Source organism: Nerophis ophidion, linkage group LG09 (assembly GCF_033978795.1).
Source record: "Nerophis ophidion isolate RoL-2023_Sa linkage group LG09, RoL_Noph_v1.0, whole genome shotgun sequence".
Classification (NCBI taxonomy): domain Eukaryota; kingdom Metazoa; phylum Chordata; class Actinopteri; order Syngnathiformes; family Syngnathidae; genus Nerophis; species Nerophis ophidion.
In genome coordinates, this window is record NC_084619.1 from 42,532,200 (window position 1) to 42,553,997 (window position 21,798).

The following is a 21,798-nucleotide window of genomic DNA, read 5'->3' on the forward strand; positions in this document are numbered from 1 at the left end:
GTGACTACCTCTTGAAGCTCACAGACAGAAAGCAAGGAGAAATAGCTGTCAGAAACCTAAGAAGAACAAGCCACAGGAAGCGTGCGTGCATTACAACCATGTTTAAAAGTAAGTAAATAAAAAAATTCCAGTTGACTCGGTCCAACATTTGCAACACAATTCAATAGTGCAGAGACAACATGCTTAAACATCTGTGAAATCATGGTGTAGAAAATAACAATGTGCTTGTCAGCCTTCCTCTAACTCAAAGCACACTTTCAATCACAGCAAGATTTACTGTAAGGAAAATTGACAACAAAAAATGTTACTTGTAGCTTGAGCTAGCAAGCATGTTTTTCTGTGTAGCATGGCACAGTTTGATGAGGTCATCACTCGCACACACTGATACCATCAGGAGGATAAAGTGATAGTAGTATGTAAATTTTTTTTGTATTGGAAGTACAATAGCTGAGTAAGCAGCGATGCAGGATAAGAAGGCTATTTTTCAAAGAGGGAATGTGTCATTATCATTAGCACACTCAAACATTCCTACACTGAATGAGTAAGGGCTAAATAAGACACTGAAAAAAGATCTCTGAAGACCTCCACATTATTAGTCGACTATCAAAACATTGCTTAGTTTGCAGCTCGAGTTGACCATTGCAGCTGAACGTGCTGAATTAGCATGTGAAACTGTGCACACACACAAATGGTGTGTAGGTTGATGTTCTGTGTTTTGGGCATTGGGGAAAATATTGCATATTTCAGTTTTATTATAAAAAACTAAGTTGTCTTTGACAGAAAAGGCATAAAACCTTTTTATTTTATTTTTTTAATTTAACATCAACCTGAAGTTGATATACTGTAGAGATTTACTTTAAGCGTTAAATAAAAAAAATAAAATAATAATTTGACTTGTTTTTAACATTTTAATGACTTAGACCAGGGGTCGGGAACCTGTTTGGCTGAGAGGGCCATGAAAACCAAATATTTTAAAATGTATTTCCGTGAGAGCCATTTAATATTTTTTAACACTGAATACAACTAAATGCTTGCATTTTTAAGTGGGACCAACATTTTTAGACTATAATACATTTCTTATTCTTTTTAATAACATTGTTATTCTGAAAATAACCAATAATAAATAAAATACCTCTTACCATTAATGTGACTTCTGGAACAGGTGTGGTAGAAAAAGGACAGATGGATTAAAACGTGTGAGAACGTTTTATATTTTGAACGTTATTTTTAACACCGTGACTACGAGCGGAATTATTCATTACTTATCGTGTTAAGCAATGTCAGCTAAGATTTACCGGAGAGCCAGATGCAGTCATCAAAAGAGCCACATCTGGCTCCAGAGCCATAGGTTCCCTACCCCTGACTTAGACCCTTTATGGTCCCCGGGAGCTCTGGTAAAAAAGGTAAAAAAACCCAAAAACAAATCCATATATTTTGTTATGGTTTGAAAATGAAAAATATCAAACTGGCCCCCGCATGCTTTAATTTTTCCGTGTGCGGCCCTCAGTGGAAATAGTTTGGACACCCCTGCTCTACTTATTTTCACCATTGCTAGTGTTGGTTGTCATTTGTTTTCTGATAGCAATGACAATAACCATATGATTGCCATTTGTTGTAATATTGTACACAGCCATGACATACTTCTTCCTCAAAATAGCCTAATTCTGTGTAAAATGTGTTGGTTTGAGATTTGTTATAGACAAAACGACAGCTATTATGGTCCCAGCACCTCAACCCTCTAGAACGAGCCAGTGGAAGTTTGAAGTTCCTTGGAGTAGCCCAGTCTCTTGAGCTGGATTTGGCGGCATATCTGGCAACTTTAGTCAGGAGAGAGAGCGGGGACTACAGAATTTTGACCGTGATTGCAGTACCATTTCTGGCCATATTATGACATTTGGCTCCTTTCAGTACTGCATATGCATGCATTACATGTGTTTAGTGTCAAAATTAAAATACATGTATCAAGAAAGATGAAAAGTCTTACTGAGCCGCATTATTTTGACCTTTTTGGGCCGCATATGAGCCACATCATTTTGACACCTGTGCTTTAGAATCAACAACATTTTAAGGTATTTTTCATAAATTGTAATCACTCCTTCTGTCAGTTATTGTTAATAAGCACTACCTTGCACCATATAATTAAACAAAAGTACTTGGAGGAATGCGTGTAAAATGAAACGTAAACACAAAGTGTGAGTTGCGTTGCTAGCTTCTCCAATTTAACATACAATTCCACCTTTTTTTTTTTTACTCCTCATGGATTGTAATATTTGTAAATCCTTCAGAAAGCTGCAATAAAGAACTGCAGTAATCCATTGTAAGTGATCCATGTGTGTAGAGTGTTTGTGACTAGATCTGGCCAGTTGTTAAGAAGAGTATTTTCTATCAATAAGCATCGATTGTCCATTAGGCATTGTCATCAATAAGAGATGAAAATACTTCAGGGACAGATGATGGGCAGACACATTCACCCACGCATGCAAGCATACACTTCACTTAGTGACAGAACTGAATATACTTATAAAATAACAACACAGGTCATACTTATGATTATTTACAAAGTTAAGCACCTACTTTTACATTACAATGACTTTATAAAATATATGTATTTTTCCGCCTTTTCCTTTACTAAAGGTTTATTGATGCTTGGCTGAATTTCCAGACAACCTGAATTTCAGGATGACCCTGGGATTCTCCGGAGGCTGATTAATTTTTTATATCTAAAGAGAGACCCCTCCAGGCAATTTCCCCCCAACCTTACCACTATCCAAGTCCCCAGTGTCATTTGCTAATCAGAACAGATTTGTCTTCCTTGACTGAACTCCTCGACCCCAAAATATAGTAAACAATCACCTGAAGTACAAAATGAATGACGCACTTCATTATTCAATGAAGTACCAGTAGAGTGGAAAATACATTTTTACTCGCAAAGTTTGGAAATCTTCTGGTGTCATAAACCAGATATATATGTTAATAGCTTCAACATATGGAAACTTGTTTTTCCACTCTACTGATACTTTAAGGGATCTATTCTCCCGTTTGCACTTACGGCAAGTGTTTTATTTTACGCGCTTGAAGTTATGCATCTTTCTCTTTTCATATTCTCCCATCCAGCTCACAGACATGCTTATCCCCTGTAAGTGAGGCAAAAGTGCTTAAACCTGGAATGAAAGCGGGCTCATTAATAATGAGACGGACAATCGATTGCACCGGTTGTTTGAGGGGAAAAAAATAACTCTAAATTTCAAAAGGCCATATCGATCCAGGCAGTGCTTGTCACGTGTCATGGTGATATAGTGTGTGTATGCACGCTAAAACAGCTTCTATGTCCTTGCTGGACGTGAATAATAATCTGTAGATGCAACTTTGTTTATTCCTCTAAAACAAAGTATTTGCGATTTTATTTGGGATTAAGAGTTCTGGTTAGTACAATTTTTTGGAGGTTGTGACACCTTAGAGGGACTGAGACAGCTGTGTGCCTTCCTGTGTGTTTTTCAGTGTGATTTTTAATAATTAATACACAGTAACATTATGGTGTATTCATCCACATCTCAATAAATGTTTTCAGGTGTCTCAATTAAAGCAATCAGAATAGATTTGACAGTTTTCTGAAAGTTAATTTGATAATTTTACCTGTGTATGTACACTGCATAAAAACTTTAAGTCCCATATAATGTTTCACCTTCCAGGAGTACTTATTCCTCAAACCAAAGTACTTAAATCAATGGGAGAATACACTCAAGGCCATATTTTACTGGGAATGCCCAAATTTAAGGTTTGCTCCAACCAAACTGCGCATCTTGGATGAAGGCTCAATGATAGACTTACGTTGAGTGTAAGAATGCTTTGTAGCAGGATTCCACAAAATTGTGCAGCTTTTTTCACTGAAGCATATGGGAAAATAGAACACTTTTTGACAGTGTGGCCTTAGGTCAGTATGTAAAGTAACAGGAAGAGTAATGTCACTTGTAAAGTTTTAAAACATCAAAAGGGGTCCATAGAGTGAAGGATTGAATTCTTTATTTAGCAAAAACAAAGGAGTTTGAACTCACTGTGGACTCAGGCGAAGGTCCCAGAGACGAATAAAGGTGTCATAGCCACAGGTGAGGAGATGAAAAGGCGTCTCAAACACCATATCCAACACACCCGCACCTCTGCGGAACTCTGAACCCAGACAGCAGACACACACCAATCTGTAGGCGGGGGAAGGATAGACAAGCAAATATTTAAAAGCACAGTAATAATCTGCTTTGATGGTTACGTTAGCGTGTTGATCTGTGCCAGATAGGGTAGTTTTAAATGACATCATCATCATAAGGAGGCTAACCTGAGCATGTATGTACCTACTACACTGTATACCAGGGGTCCCTAAACTTTTTGACTCAGGGCCCGCTTTGGGTTAGAACAGGGGTGCCCATTACGTCGATCGTGAGCTACCGGTCGATCGCGGAGGGTGTTTTAGTCGATCGTCAGCTAGGCATTTAAAAAAATAGACCTAAAAATTAGTGAAGTGTGAAGTGAATTATATTTATATAGCGCTTTTCTCTAGTGACTCAAAGCGCTTTACATAGTGAAACCCAATATCTAGTGATCATCAATCTTCACCAAGATGTCACTTTCGTCACATGACTGACATTCACGACACCTGAGGGTCTTGTGAGATGACACTGGCTTCTGCGAGCTCATTATTAAGAAAAAAGTGATAGACAGGAAGGCGAAAAACACTTTTTATTTCCACACGTTCGCGCCGTACCTGGCGTCAAAACTCTAAAGACCAACTGCACAGTTCATATCTTCACAATAAAAGCGCTGCTTCGTCCTGCCTGCGCTAACAAAATACGAGTCTCAGAAAGCTGGCGTGCACAAGCTAGCAAGCTATGGAGCTAATGTATTTCTTGTAAAGTGTATAAAAACGAGTATGGAAGCTGGACAAATAAGTTGCCAAAAACCAACCACTTTCATGCGGTATTGGACAGAAAGGAGGACTTTTGTTCTCCTCTATTTGAAAATGCGGACGTTATCCACACATCCTTCTGATTCCTATCAATGCAAGTTGTGAGAATCAGGTAATACTCTAACTTACTTATATTCTTGTCTTTATGAAAGAAAGGAATCTGTATGTGTTAAACATCATTGCATTATCATTAAACACCTTTAATCTGTTAACAAAAACGTATATTTTATTAATAAACACATTAAAATGATATATAGGAATGAGGTAGATCCCCCCGTCTTGGTCAATTGAAAAGTAGCTCGCCTGCAGAAAAAGTGTGGGCACCCCTGGGTTAGAACAATTTGGGTCTGGGCTGTGTGTGTATATATATATATATATATATATATATATATATATATATATATATGTATATATATATGTATATATATATATATATATATATATATATATATATATGTATATATATATATATATATATATATATATATATATATGTATATATATATGTATATATATATATATGTATATATATATATAAAAATCGATTCGAATACGAATCGAATAGAATACGTTGTGCGATTGAGAATTGATTCTCATTTTTAAAAAATCGATTTTACTTTAAATTTTTTTAAATTATTATTATTATTTTTTTAATCAATCCAACAAACCACTACACAGCAATACCATATCAATGCTAATCCAATTCCAAAACCAAACCTGACCCAGCAACACTCAGAACTGCAATAAACAGAGCAATTGAGAGGAGACACAAACACGACACAGAACAAACCAAAAGTAGTGAAACAAAAATGAATATTATAAACAACAGTATCAATATTAGTTATAATTTCAGCATAGCAGTGAGTAAAAATCCCTCATTGACATTATCATTACACATTTATAAAAATAAAAAAAAAGAACAATGGTGTCACAGTGGCTTACACTTGCATCGCATCTCATAAGCTTGACAACACACTGTGTCCAATGTTATCACAAAGATAGAATAAGTCATATTTTTGGTTAATTTAATAGTTAAAACAAATTTACAATATTGCAATCAGTTGATAAAACATTGTCCTTTACAATTAAAAAAGCTTTTTTTTTTTTAAAATCTACTACTCTGCTAGCATGTCAGCAGACTGGGGTAGATCCTGCTGAAATCTTATGTATTGAATGAATACAGAATCGTTTTGAATCGGAAAAATATCGTGTTTGAATCGGAAAAAATCCATATATTATCGAATCGTGACCCCAAGAATCGATATTGAATCGAATCGTGGGACACCCAAAGATTCGCAGCCCTAACATATATATATATGTTAGGGCTGCAAATCTTTGGGTGACATGCACACGCATATACAAGTCTCCAAAACGTTAACCACCATGTTGCTACAATAAAAAACAAACAAAGGAAAATATAAAAAGTGGTACTGTTTTTACTCTATATATATATATATATATATATATATAGTCAAGAAAATAAGTATTTGAACACCCTGCTATTTTGCAAGTTCTTCCACTTACAAATCATGGAGGGGTCTGAAATTTTCACGGTAGGTGCATGTCCACTGTATGAGAGATAACCTAAAATGAAAAATCCAGAAATCACAATCTATGATTTTTTAACAATTTATTTGTTTGATACAGCTGAAAATAAATATTTGAACACATGTTTATCAGCTAGAATTCTGACCCTCAAAGACCTGTTAGTCCGCCTTTAAAAGTCTTCCTCCACTCCACTGTATTATCCTGAATCAGATGCACATGTTAAGGCCCGTCTTAAATTTATCAATGACCACGTGGATGATCCAAAAGAGTCATGGAAGAAAATTTTATGGACAGACTAGACCAAAATTTACCTTTTTGGTCATAATTCCACCATACGTGTTTGGAGGAAGAAGAATGATTTGTACCATCCCAAGAACACCATCCCTACTGTGAAGCATGGGGGGGTAGCATCATGCTTTGGGGTGTTTTTCTGCTCATGGGACAGGACGACTGTACTGCATTAAGGAGAGGATGACTGCAGCCATGTATTGTGAGATTTTGCTAGAAACCTCCTTCCCTCAGTCAGATCATTGAAGATGAGTCGTGGGTGGATCTTCCAACATGACAATGACCCAAAGCACACAGCCAGGAAAACCAAGAAGTGGCTTCGTAAGAACCATATCAAGGTTCTAGAGTCGCCTAGCCAGTCTCCAGACCTAAATCTAATTGAAAATCTTTGGAGGCAGCTGAAAGTCTGTGTTACTCAGCGACAGCCCAAAAACTTGACTGATCTAGAGACGATCTGTGTGGAGGAGTGGGCCAAAATCCCTCCTGCAGTCTGTGCAAACCTTGTGAAGAACTACAGGAAACGTGTGACCTCTGTAATTGCAAACAAAGGCTACTCTACCAAATATTAATGTTGGTGTTCAAATACTTATTTTCAGCTGTATCACACAAATAAATTATTAAAAAATCATAAATTGTGATTTCTGGGATTTTCTTTTTAGGTTATCTTTCCTACAGTGGACATGCAACTACCATGAACATTTCAGACCCCTCCATGATTTTTAAGTGGGAGAACTTGCAAAATAGCAGTGTTCAAATACTTATTTTCGTCACTGTATATATATATATACAGTGACGAATATATATACTATATATATACTGTATATATATATATATATATACAGTGTATAAATTCCTCGCGCATTAATTGACTGAAAGAGCGCGCACTTGTCAAGTTATCGATGGAAAAATGCATTTTTCGACAATATGATTTGACTGAGCGGCTAAGAGACACAACAGGTAACAACAGTAAAATGGATTAGAAAGGACAGATCTAGAAAAATTTAAATTAAAAATAAAATAAAATATATATTTTTTTTAACTTGGGACTTCCCGCGGGCCGGATGGACTGTACTTCGGGGACCCCTGCTGTATACCCAACCAGTTGGAACCCAATCCCAAACAAATGATCTTATGTTAATGGATATTTGACCTCTGAGCGTTATGCTTAAGCATACAAAAGGTCCACACTGTATAGAGCAGGGGTGCCTAAAATAGGGCCAACTTACATATTATACTGTATGTGGTATATGAATACTACCATATACATGTAGTAAGTATACAGTGCATCCGGAGAGTAGACACAGCGCTTCACTTTTTCCACATTTTGTTATGTTACAGCCTTATTCAAAAATGGAATTAATACATTTTTGTCCTCAAAAGTCTACACATGATGACAATGTAGAAAAGTTGTATTTATTTTTTTATTTTGCAAATTTAATATGACAAAAAATATCACATGTACAGTACATTCATAAGTATTCACAACATTTGCTTGATTCTTTGTTGAAGCATCTTGGGCAGCAATACAGTATCTAAACCCAGAGAAGCTTCTTCTCTGAATATAAATATAACACAAATTCTGTATTCCTACAAAATCACACGGCAGGCTTTTTTTTTTTGTCATGAAAAGCGTGTTTGTCATTTTTGTGTTGAGCTGTTTAAAAAAAGCATAATGTTGAGCAAGATTTCATTAAAGCAAATTAATTGTCCATTCATGGTGTTAAAACTTGAAAACTATCTGTCCAGGGTACATCTATTAATGATGAAAAAGTAGGTCCATCTTTCACGATTGATTTGGATTTAACTATGAACAAGCAATTAATTGCGATTAATTATTTCAATCGTTTGACAGCCCTAACACACACACACACACACACACACACACGCACACACGCACACACGCACACACGCACACACACACACACACACACACACACACACACACACACACACACACACACACACACACTCACTCATATATGTATATATACACTGTATATGTATATATATATATATATATATATATATATATATATATATATATATATATATGTATATATACACTGTATATATATACATATAACCACACACACCCACACGTACTCACACGCGCACACACACGCACACGCACGCACGCACGCACGCACGCACACACACACACACACAGTACAGGTCAAACATTTTAACACACCTCATTCAATGCGTTTTCTTTATTTTCATGACTATTCATATTGTAGATTGGCACTGAAGGCATCAAAACTATGAATGAACACGTGGCGTTATGTACTTAACATAAAAAAGGTGAGATAACAGAAAACACGTATTATATTCTAGTTTCTTCGAAATAGCCACCCTTTGCTCTAATTACTTTTTCGCACACTCTCGGCATTTTCTCGATGAGCTAACTCCTTCAAGACTGTTGAAAAACCATTTCAGGTGACTACCTCTTGAAGCTCATAGAGAGAAAGCAAGGAGAAATAGCTGTCAGAAACCTACGAAGAACAAGCCACAGGAAGCATGCGTGCATTACAACCATGTTTAAAAGTAAGTAAATAAAAAAAATTCCAGTTGACTCGGTCCAACATTTGCAACACAATTCAATAGTGCAGAGACAACATGCTTAAACATCTGTGAAATCATGGTGTAGAAAATAACAATGTGCTTGTCAGCCTTCCTCTAACTCAAAGCACACTTTCAATCACAGCAAGATTTACTGTAAGGAAAATTGACAACAAAAAATCTCAAGTGTAGTTTGAGCTAGCAAGCGTGTTTTTCTGTGGAGCATGGCACAGTTTGATGAGGTCATCACACGCACACACTGATATCATCAGGCGGATAAAATGATAGTAGTATATACATTTTTTTTGTATTGGAAGTACAATAGCTGAGTAAGCAGCAATGCAGGATAAGAAGGCTATTTTTCAAAGAGGGAATGTGTCATTATCATTAGCACACTCAAACATTCCTACACTGAATGAGTAAGGGCTAAATAAGACATTGAAAATAGATCTCTGAAGACCTCCACATTATTAGTCGACTATCAAAACATTGCTTAGTTTGCAGCTCGAGTTGACCATTGCAGCTGAACGTGTCACATGATAGTACTGGTAAATGTTTAGTTTAGTTTTGAGTTGTACGGACACATTTTTCTGTTGTAATTAGCATGTGAAACTGTGCACACACACAAATGGTGTGTAGGTTGATGTTCTGTGACCTGGAAGAACGTGCCAGTGAAGCACCATGCTCTTGTGATCACAGCTCTTTGCTCAAAGTCTCTTGATTATTGGAGAATAACCTGCACTCAGCAAGGCGTATTATTGCAGAATAACTGTCTCTTTGTTGCTTTTTAATACCCTTCATGACCGTGACTGTGTGTGACTCTCACACATTTGATACCTGCATCGTAGCAACCATTTCAAGGAGGCCACAGCCTTGGTGACCAAGCAGCCCGCTACTTCCCTTCTTGCCCTGGACCTCCATCCACTGATAATCCCCCAGCTTTACCACAGGGGGCCATCTTATTGGACAAGGATTTACCCCACAGGGCACCTTATTGGGTGAGAGCTTTGTCATTGCCAGGGTCTCATGGCAAAGTCTCAGCCAATGGGGAGTCCTTGATTAGGTCGAGTTGGAGTCTGCGTGTGGTAGGGACTCCTCTAAAAGCACACAACTATGAATTGAAGCCAAGAGTTACAAATTCACTGCCAAATAATCATCGCATAAATATTTAAACTACTGAGAAATGACTATTAAAATCATGTGAATGTTCCAACAAAATAAAACTACAAATGCTCCAAACACATTGTATGCAGTGAAGTGAAGTGAAGTATATTTATATAGCGCTTTTCTCAAAGTGACTCAAAGCGCTTTACATTGTGAAACCCAATATCTAAGTTACATTTTTAAACCAGTGCGGGTGGCACTGGGAGCAGGTGGGTAAAGTGTCTTGCCCAAGGACACAACGGCAGTGACTAGGATGGCAGAAGCGGGGATCGAACCTGCAACCCTCAAGTTGCTGGCACGGCCGCTCTACCAACCGAGCTATACCGCCCCCAAATATGCAAAATATAAAAAATCTTTTTCTTACATCTACAGTGACTGTGACCACCTGCACAACACATAATAACTATCTTACATACATTTAGTTATAACACTCAAAATAAGCCAAGTTTTGCAGTAAACCAACGAACAAAACATGTAAAAAGTGTTAATTTTTTATTTTTCATCAATTGAAATGTGTTACTTTCAAATAAGTAATGATCAGAAGAATCAGAATAGTTTTTTATTGCCGTTGTTTGGGAACGGGATTCATTTGTAATGGAACTGAATATTAAACACAATTTACTTAATAAAGCAAATTTTATTTTCTTTTGCTATTTTAATAGCAAAAGAACACAAATAAAACAGCAGTTTTCCATGCAGAAAAAATGCCTGTGGTAACGGATGTTGACAAATCCAAATAACTCCAAGTTAATGATATAACGCTTGTGAGTAAAAGTGAACAACACCATCCATCCATCCATTTTCTACCGCTTGTCCTTTTTGGGGTTGCGGAGCCTATCTCAGCTGCATTCGGGCGGAAGGCAGCGTACACCCTGGACAAGTCGCCACCTCATCACAGGCCCAACACAGATAGACAGACAACATTCACACTCACATTCACACACTAAGTCCAATGTAAAGTTGACAATCAACCTATCCCCAGGTGCATGTTTTTGGCAGTGGGAGGAAGCCGTAGTGCCCAAAGGGAACTCACACTGTCACGGAGAGACACACCAAACTTCGTATTGTGAGGCACATGCACTAACCCCTGTTCCACCGTGCTACCCCTAGTGAACAACACATATTTGATCATAGTAACATCCGCTATAAACATTACATGTCCATGCAAAGAGACCAAATTAGTAACTGTAGCTTTTACAAAGTTCTGATCCAGCAGAAACCTAAAACGGTGTGACATAATTAATGTTAAGGTCATCAGCTGCAGTCAAACTACTGATGTCATTTGTTAAAAAACAAAAAAAACAAGAAGCTAAAAGTAAGGTATTGTTTCATTCGGTGTATGGTCTTTGAAGTGCTGAACTTCTTTCCTGTGTTCCATCTTGCTCTTCAGCTCATACAACACTGTGGGACATTTCTGCTCACACAACACTGTGGTGTGTTAAACGCATGCTTCAACTTCACAAAGTCTTCAGCATGTCTTCTATGACAGCTTTCAAGTGTACCAAGGATTGTTTTGTTTGACCGCTGAGCTGTGAGAGCCGCTAATATGGAAGTTTGCTGCTGCCTGTAACGACTCAACATGTCCAAAGTGCTGCTCCATCGATGATTACATTGTGCGATGGCATTTGCAGCGGTTTCCGCTTGGACACAGCAACACTGTGATGGTTTACAAGGTTTATACTGTGTGCAATGCACTTAATGCGCACTCTCAATCCCACTTTGGGCACAGTCACTTGCATATTATTTGCACCATCAGTCACAATCGTGATGCCGTGGTTTGTTTTTGAAGTTCCAAGTTAGAGAAAGCTGCTTGTAAAATGTCAGTAAGGTTTACTCTGTGTGAGACTCCAAAAGTGGGTGTTGTCGTTACAATTACGTTGGCTATTCAAAGCAATCAACATTCATGAAGATTAATTGGTCTGAGCAATGTATGTTATCAGAGCGGATGGTACATTTTGTCCCACAAGAGGTTTATTGGCAACACTAAATTGGCCCTAGTGTGTGAATGTGAGTGTGAATGTTGTCTGTCTATCTGTGTTGGCCCTGCGATGAGGTGGCGACTTGTCCAGGGTGTACCCCGCCTTCCGCTCAATTGTAGCTGAGATAGGCACCAGCGCCCCCCGCGACCCCAAAAGGGAATAAGCGGTAGAAAATGGATGGATGGATGGAAATGAGGTCAACCGTTTATTTGTTTAAGCGAGGTGCCAAGGTCACAGTTCAGAGTTTATGATTAATCTATGCTTCAGATCATGTAAAATATTGCGCATTTAACAAATATATAGATGTGTGTGTCAGCGATTAGTGAGTGGGCCTTTAAAGACGTCAGGCTTGTTGTGGACTAAGTATTTTGCTATAGTACATCTTATTTATTTACCTACTGTTTTATTTACTAATTACGGACTCTTTGTCAATGTGAAGGGACAACGTTTTTGTCAGAGTGAACATGATTGCGACAAATATGTTTAAGGGTGGAGTAAAGTGTTTTATTTTCGAGAGCAGGAACTGATATAGTAGTGTGTTGTCAGGGTTGTTGTCACAGCTTTATGGTGAATTTTAACAAGTACAGTAATACATCATTGTCCCAGTTTAGAGATGTTGGTGTCTTTATCGAAAATAAATAGACTTCTTTAAGCCCGAGTGATATAAACTATTTGTTTTGGGTTATTTTGTTTGTTTGAATGTTTGGGGTTTGATTGGATTTAGCATGGATGATTGTTTGTATATAATATCACATTTATTGACAACGCTTGAAGAAGTATATCTGGACTCAAAGGAAGTATTTTAAGATTAAACCTTTGGTATTTGCACTGTGAGTAAACATTTCAATACTTTGTCTTTTATGTACAGATGTTGTCAATGGCACAATAAGAGGATCCACATTTTAAATGTAAATAAAAATGAATTGAGCACCTTAAGAAAAAGCAGTTTGAGATCCAGTATGGAAGCTACTTTGTCAAACGGGTAGACCAGAGTCTGCAGGGGGCAAAGACATAGTGATTGTCATAAGGGGCTTCTGGCTGTGTGGGTCTTGTCCTCATTTAAGCTTGTCTCGTCTCACCGCAGGAACCAGGTTGGTATTAGGGGCCACACACACACACACGCACACGCACACGCACACGCACACACACACACACACACACACACACACACACACACACACACACAGCGTGTGAAAGGAATCATTAATGAATTGACAATGCTAAATAAAAGCACTAGTTGGAGGCTGAGCTCAAGAAGCACAAGGAAACAAGGCCAACAAAACTGCTTTGACAGGTAGAGAATAGAATGCCTGCTGTGGTTTTTACTCACTAAAACAAACAGAGGGGAGCTTCACAACCTGTTGCATGCCCAACCAATTTACCCTGCACCCCCAAGCTCAATGCAGCAGGAATGCAAGTGTTCTTGCCGACAAAGAGAGAAAGAACTGTACAGGTAGGCGCCCAGATGGAAGTAGCAGAATGTCACTGCAAAGACAATAGTGCTGCAAAACAGACATATGAGCCCATTCTTTTTAGGGTTAGGAATGCAAAGAATCTTGCAGCCACGCAATTGGATTGTAAAAAAGGGAGCCCACTTTCTGAAAGTTCCTGGAAGTGATGGTAAGGGATGTTTGCTTTGATACTTTCTCCATCATCTGTGTTTGGCCATTAGAGAAAGTGCTTCTGGTGTTGGAGAACCCCATATGGAAAATCTGAAGACAAGGTGATTAATAGACTCCATTATCTCACTTGAGAGGCCATCAGTTAATTCCCCAGGAAAATCGAGTTAAATAGATTTGTTTAACATTTTTTTTTACATCAGTATGAATTTTGCCGTGGTCACACTTAAGCTAAATACTGTACATCCAAGCACACTTTTTAAGTAGCTATTCTATGGTCTCAACAAGTCAGTTTTAAGACTTTTTTAATACCATAATAAATACAATTTTGGATCCATTTATCATTCATACTGTCAAAAAGTACAAAGACAAGAAGGAAAATGGGAAGCCCCAAATTACTCAACTTATGAGTATTTTGAAATACAAGCTGTCTCTTGGCTCTTTGGTATGCTTTAAGTTACAAGCTTAAATTTGCGTTACAAGCCTCCCCACCAGTAGTTGGCGAAGTGAATGCCAGTCAACCCTGTAAGGTCCAACCAAAACATCTTGTCTTACTTATTAGTATTAGCTTACAGCTAATGACGACATAACTTTGTTTTTTCAAGCATGTAAAGGAAGAGAGTGTAAAGGACAGTGCTCGGAAAAAGAAGTGGATGCTTTTCATTAATAAATTAAAGAAAGACATCAAAAAACAAAGCAGAGTGTGAAGCTATTTAATTTAGTTAAGCAGTTGGAGTGTAGCACTGCCATTCAATACTGAAGCAGGATGAGTCAATAACGCCAGCCAAATATGTTAAAGTAACCTCTAAACGGCAGGGATTTATCCACGAAAATATGGAGAAGCTGCTGATGGTGTGTTTGATGGAGACGCAGATGGAAGGAGATAATATAGATGTCTCCCAGGGAAATGTTATACATTATTATTATACTGCTTCCAAAAACTATTGTACAGCATTCTATCATATTATTTCTACACAGTATTTATTATAGAAAAGTTTGTTTTTATTTATGTTAATATGGTGAAGTTTCGGGGCCAAGCAAACCAAAACCTTACAATTTAACCGTATCTACTCTAATCTAATCTAATATTGTGAGAGTTCAGTCCATAACATAATACTTATGGAATATTTAAGAGTCAATTTACCTCAGTGACTGCAGCCTTTGAAATTACCTGTCCATGAATTGCATCTACTGGTATTTTTTCCTCTCATTGCTCCATGTTTGTCATTCCTTCTCACAAATCTAGCCCCTGGGAACAGGAAGCAGTGTATTGTTAGTATTTTTAATTTGAGCAGGTAAAGCTAGGAGTTACAGCAGCATTGTCAGTGATGGATACAGCTTAAGCCTTTTTTACAGTCAGGAATTTCCTAAGCTCCATTTAGAATAGCTCTTGGCTCAACTTCCTTGTTGTCAGCGCACTTCATTCTCTCTGTTTATTTTAAAACAGGGGCAGCACATTTTAATGAACCGCTATGTCAGATATTATATTCCATGTGTAGTGTGTAGTGGAATTTCTGACTTTTTGTACTATATTTTGTGTCTATCGAAGTCCGGAAAGAGAGCGTGGTCGAAAAGCATTAAGAAGGACATGAAAGTAAAAGAATATCCGCTCGTTTCTTTCTTTTCCTATTTGGAACCATTGAAGGATCATATGTAGGTGAAAGTTGAATTTGTGGTCAGTCTAACCATTCTACAAAATGTTTTGATTGCCTACCATGACTAAGGGATTTAAGGATGTTACAGAACAAAAAGATCCAAAACAACGGGACCTGGACACAAGAGGGAAACATATAAATGGACAAGTAGACCAGGCCTGAGTGTGATTCGCATGATTTCGATCATCCACGTCTCTCCGGAGGACTTTGTCTGTCTGCATGGGCAATTCAATCCAACTCTGTACTTTTGATTATGGGTAAATAAAACCTTTGTACTAAATCCACTTTGTTTGCTGTTTAAGCTTCGGACCATCCACCACATAAGATTGGCGTTGTCAGCAGGATAGTCTAGAACGCTGCCGGTCGACATCCGCTCCCGGTCGACATCCGCTCCCGGTCTTTCTCTCAGGCAGACAGAGGTTTACACGCGCGCATCTAAAGGTAAGCCATTTTGCTTTAAGTGTAAAAGCTGTCTGTCTGGAGATGATCGGGATTGGTAAGACTAATTGCTAAACCTGGTTTTTGATAAAAAAGCTAGGTCTAACAGGTTCTCTAAAAACAACTTGGAATGGGGTACATTATGGTTGGATTGGGTTGTTTTATATGTGATTATATTGTCTGTTTGTTTGTCGGAAAACTTGTGATTTCTGGTTTTAACAATAAGGGGAATTGTTAATAGAATTGTGGTGGTTCAGGAGTGTGTTGCACAAACGATTCGAGACGAATACATTTTTTAACATCTCCCCCCTCTGGCAAACTGCAAAGGGGGGTCTTCTTCTGCAAGTACGCCAATTTAGCACAGTCTGGATGCAGCTAAAGTAAAGGCATTTTTAACTAGCTGGCGGTACATTTGACTATATAAAAATTGTTACGTTTGTGAAGGTGCGACACATCTGTCTTTGTGGGGCTGCAGCGGTAGAAAAGCCTAATTTTTAGTGACCTTCACAGTGACTCCGGTAAAGGAGTATGACTGAGCTGATGTTTGTCACAACGTTCTGATTAGTGGGCTGCAGTTAGAAGGATGGAGATCGGGCTCCATACGGTAGGGCTTTGGTGAATCTTGGTGAAGCTGTATAGAACTGACCAAACATGATGACTGTAGAATTATTGGGTGATTACCAGTGACTCTACTGTGCCTTAAATTTGAGGTGTGTTTTCTGTGATTGGTCAGTTTGTTGTCACAGGATCTGCTCCACTGGACGGGTTAATCGCCGTTTTATGTGTAAGAAGGGACCTGTGTTGGTGTTATGAGACGGCCGTTCCACAAAAAGCACGCGTGCATAATTGTTTATATTTGTCCAGACATGGGGTGGGTTGCATTTTGTTAATGTGTGTGTATATTGGTGAATGTTGAGAAGTGTGTTTGATGTGGAGTGATTCAGTTTTTGTTGGTACATTTATATATATATATATATATATATATATATATATATATATATATATATATATATATATATATATATATATATATATATATATATGTGCGTAGTTTAATAACAATTGTGTATGCACCTACGGGTCTGATCTGTTTTATTTCCCTGGTTTGAAAGGTGTGTGTGTAACCTCCTTCCCCCCCTTCTTTGGTGCTGCGAGCAGATCACACTTTTCTCCCATCCCTGCTTATCTGTAAAAGTTGGGAAATTGTCCAAAATGTGTGTGTTTCTGAGAATATAGACTAAGTTTACGTTTAGAAAGCATATGAGTGAATGATCCATCCATCCATTTATCATTTTCCGCTCATCGGAGGTCGGGTCGCGGGGGCAGAAGCCTAAGCAGAGAAGCCCAGACTTCCCTCTCCCGAGCCATTTCGTCCAGCTCAGAGTGAATGATAAACGTCATTTATTATTATTAAGGTCTGATATAATACAGCTGTGCTTCTGGGTGAGAAAAATAGTTGACTGTTGTAGTTGTTTTTAACAGTGTGGGTGTGATTGTGACTGTGCGATATTATAGTTTTGTAAGAAGGGTCTGAGATTTTGACTACAGAAAAAGGATCTCTCTCTTTGTTAAAAATGTTTTTGTTGTGCGCGTGTGACGCAGGAATAAAAAGAGGTGTTGTGAGAGATAAGACATAGCTGTTTAACTATTATCCTCCATTCCTTCCCGAATATATTTTTGTTGTATGGAAGTTCAAAGTTTGAAATAGCACACGGTGCGAATGAAATACCGGAGGAGACATTTGAAATAAGAGATGTGTCTTGGAAATAAAGGCGTGTGACAAGGCTGTGTGACGGGCTGCATGTTAGACGTAGGCTGGAGAGGTGTGTCACTGTTGGCAAAGCATAGTTTAGCATGAATTAGATTAGCATAGGATTAGTTTAGCATTGAGCTAGGTTAGCAAAAATTAGCTTACTGAGGCCTGGTAAGGCTAGTTTAGCACTTAGCTTGGCATTACTAGGTGTGTTTAAACAGCTGTTCTCAGTCTGTAGAGTGTACTGGTAGTTTGTGCTTGCAAATTCCAGTAAATTAAAAGATATATGAATAAATAAACATTCAAATATCAATAAATAAAGGTGGGTAGTTTTGAATAAATATTTATATAGCAAATACATTAAATAAAGTTAAAAAAGTAAATTCAATAAACTTGAATTCAAATTTGATAAAGGTAAATTGATTATCTAAATATATTGACATTTTCATTATTTTAAGAACAATCACGATACAATAAAATATACATTTCTATTCCAAAACATTTTTAACTTTTTTCCGTGTAACTGGCAGTAATCATATATTGTCAACGTTTATAGTCACACCTGCGTGAATCATGGAGTCTGAGTCACAGGTTTGGTCATGAACATACTTACAACATAATACATCAGATAATTTCATATAATTTCACATTACATCATGTCCGAAAAGGAGTAGGAAGAAGCAAAGCTTATTTAATCCTCCCCCTTTCCCACGTCAGAGCGTTTACAAATATATACATTTATTTACTGACCTTTTTATAGTATTATAGTAGAATGACATCCATGAATGAGTAATACAGCAGTTTTGTAATATGTAATTAATTAATTCAGTCACTATTAACATACTGAGCTGAAGAATATCTTATTTTAAATAGGGTTGAAAGTGTTTCTCATAATTCTTCTTTGTACTTGGAAGCACTATTAATTTGAACGGCCTCATAAACTGGATCATATCAGTACAATGTTTAACTTCTTTACTTAATCCATTCCATGATTTAATTCCACATACTGATATGCTAAAGGTTTTGGGTGTTGTACGTGCATACAAATGTTTTAAATTAGATTCTCCTTTAAGGTTATATTTCTCCTCTTTAGTTGAGAAGAATTGTTGTACATTCTTTGGCAGCAGGTTATAATTTGCTTTGTACATCAATTTAGCTGTTTGCAATTTTAACTAATCACCAAACTTTAATATTTTTGACTCAATAAATAAAGGGTTTGTATGTTCTGTATATCAAACATTATGTTTTATTCTAATTGATCTTTTTTGTAACACCGTTGACGAATGTAGTGCACATTTGTAGTTGTTTACCCATATTTCTGCACAATAACTCAGATATGGTAACACTAGCGAGCAGTAGAGAATATAAAGTGATTTTTGGCCCAGGACGTATCCTGCTTTATTCATTATTGAAATGTTTTTTGCCACCTTGTGTTGTATGTTTTGTATATGAGATTTCCAGTTCATTTTGTCATCTATTGGTACGCCCAAGAGTCTGGTTTCTTTTGCTCTTTCAGTATCTACTCTGTCTATTTGTGTTCGTGTCTGGTGCTCTTTTCTACTGTTACCAAATAGCATTATTTTAGTTTTACTGAGATTCAAAGATAGTCTGTTTTTGTCAAACCATTTTTGGTTTGTCCATTTCTTCCGTTATTGTTTGTATTATCTTCTGTGTGTTCTCTCCTGAACAGAGAGCGGTTGTGTCGTCTGCAAATAAAACTAACTTCAAGTCCTTTGTAATTTTACAAATGTCATTTGTATATAGATTAAACAGTCTTGGTCCCAGTATTGATCCCTGGGGTACACCACAAGCTTTATCTAGCCGTGTTGACATGTTTTCACCCATTTTCACATATTGCTTCCTGTTGGTTAAATAGCTTCTTACACAGTTAGGGACCAAACCTCTGATGCCATATCGTTCTAGTTTTTGTATCAAAATATCATGATTAATTGTGTCAAATGTTTTTGTTAAATCCATGAACAAAGCGGCCGCACATTCTTTACCGTCTATTGCATTGGTAATTTCCTCCGTTATTTTGATTCATGCGATTGATGTTGAGATATTTGCTCTGAATCCAAATTGGTTCTCTACGAGCGTCCTACTTTTGTTGATAAATTTATCTAATCGGCTATTGAATAGTTTTTCCATGATTTTGGAGAACTGTGGAAGTAATGAAAGTGACCCATCATCTGCATTTGGAATTCTTTGCTCCAGGTTTTTTCCGATATTAACAAAGTAATCACTAAAACGTTCAACTATTTGGTCTTTATTGTCATTTTTTGCGTTTCCATCTAGAAAGTACTGGGGGTAATCTTTATTAGCACCATGTTTAATGATACTGTCTAGGATGCCCCATGTTGCACTCATGTTGTTTCTGTTCTTGTTTAACAATTGACTGTAGTATTCCCTCTTAGATGTTCGTAGTATACCAATTATCTTATTTTTATATATCTTATACTTATTTTCTGCCTCTATAGATCTCTGTTATAAACATTCGATATAACAAGTAATGATTGAAATAAATAACAAAGAAAGCAAGTTTCTATGTGACACTGAAGCACGTAGAATTACATGTAGATAATAAAACTAAATGGAAATAAATGTCTGCAAGATAAGCAGTCTATTCAGTGGTTACAAAGATGAGACATCATGGACTGTGCTCGGATTAGCAATAGCATCAGATTATTAAGGAGGAATAACTGTTAAGAGATAAAGAAAGACGCATGACATTATTTGGTTTTGGATTGTTTTTGACCCTGTTGTATTTTATAAGACTGATTTGTTTTGGATTGATATGTTTTTAAAGGGATAAGTAGTTTTGTCCTCTTAATGGAAATAAGATAAGAATACAAGCTGGAAGGGCTGTTGTTCTTTACTTGTAAAGTAAATTTTAACTCAGTTAAATTTAAAGTGTAGACTAACATTTTTAGGTTGGACTATTTTATTTTCATTTAGACATTGCATTACACCATGCATCTAGGTGGTGAGCTAATATAGGATAATGGCATAATGAGCAGGCACACCAAATCTCAACAGCTTGCAGTTACCTATAGACTTATGATAGCCTCATTAATTTATAGATAATCTTTAGTTGGTTTAACATTTATTTAATATTTAATGGGACAATTAATGCTGTGATTTTAAACGTGATATGCAGAATTGGACTAAGCAAGAGGATAACGACAAGGCTGTGATAGAGTAACAAGGAAACAACTCCTTAATTTACAAATCACGGAAGCAAAAATGTCAAAAGAACCGAAAGGTTAAAAATCAGCTAAGATTCAGCAGTGGGTGACCTTCCTTTTGAGCGCCAGCAGGTGGAGAAAATAATCCACAACAGATGTGAGACCAGACAGATGGACTCGGGTGGTGGACAATGCGGTGCTTCAAGGTCAGTCCGGGGTGGAAACTGTTTCGCCTGTCACCAACCTGGTCACTGCGTTCAGGACTGTCTCAACATTTCCGAACGGGATAGGTCCCGTCATGCCGCCAGACAAACACGAAGGCGAGGCAAAGGATGGCCACAGGTGGACGCCCAGCAGGGGATACAAACAGACCCCTGCTGGACATAAGTGTCAACGGACAATGTATCAGTTCGTGATTGACACTGGTGCCACCCACTCATCTCTGAATGCGGAGGTACCAAAGAAACTGTGTGCTTCCCTTTTGAAAGTTGAAGGTTTTGCTGAGTTCACAAGAATGTTACCCATCACCTCTTCTGGTTCAAATTTCTGGACACGCACTGAAGCACCCCTTCGTGGTCGACCTGCACACACCGTGCCTGCTTGGTAATGACCTGCTTTACAAACTGTACCCTGACGTTCAATATCGCACAGAAGGG

At 37.5% G+C, this 21,798-nt stretch overlaps 1 protein-coding gene across 7 annotated transcripts in view; it reads right to left on the bottom strand.

The window, feature by feature from the left end:
* fbxw4 (F-box and WD repeat domain containing 4) overlaps positions 1–21,798 on the bottom strand; it is a 184,918-nt gene that overhangs the window by 61,891 nt on the left and 101,229 nt on the right. For all 7 annotated transcript variants that reach the window (XM_061911017.1, XM_061911022.1, XM_061911021.1 and 4 more), the window contains one exon: positions 4,053–4,193. In XM_061911017.1, coding sequence (XP_061767001.1) covers positions 4,053–4,193 — 141 coding nt within the window. The remainder of the gene's footprint in view (positions 1–4,052; positions 4,194–21,798) is intronic.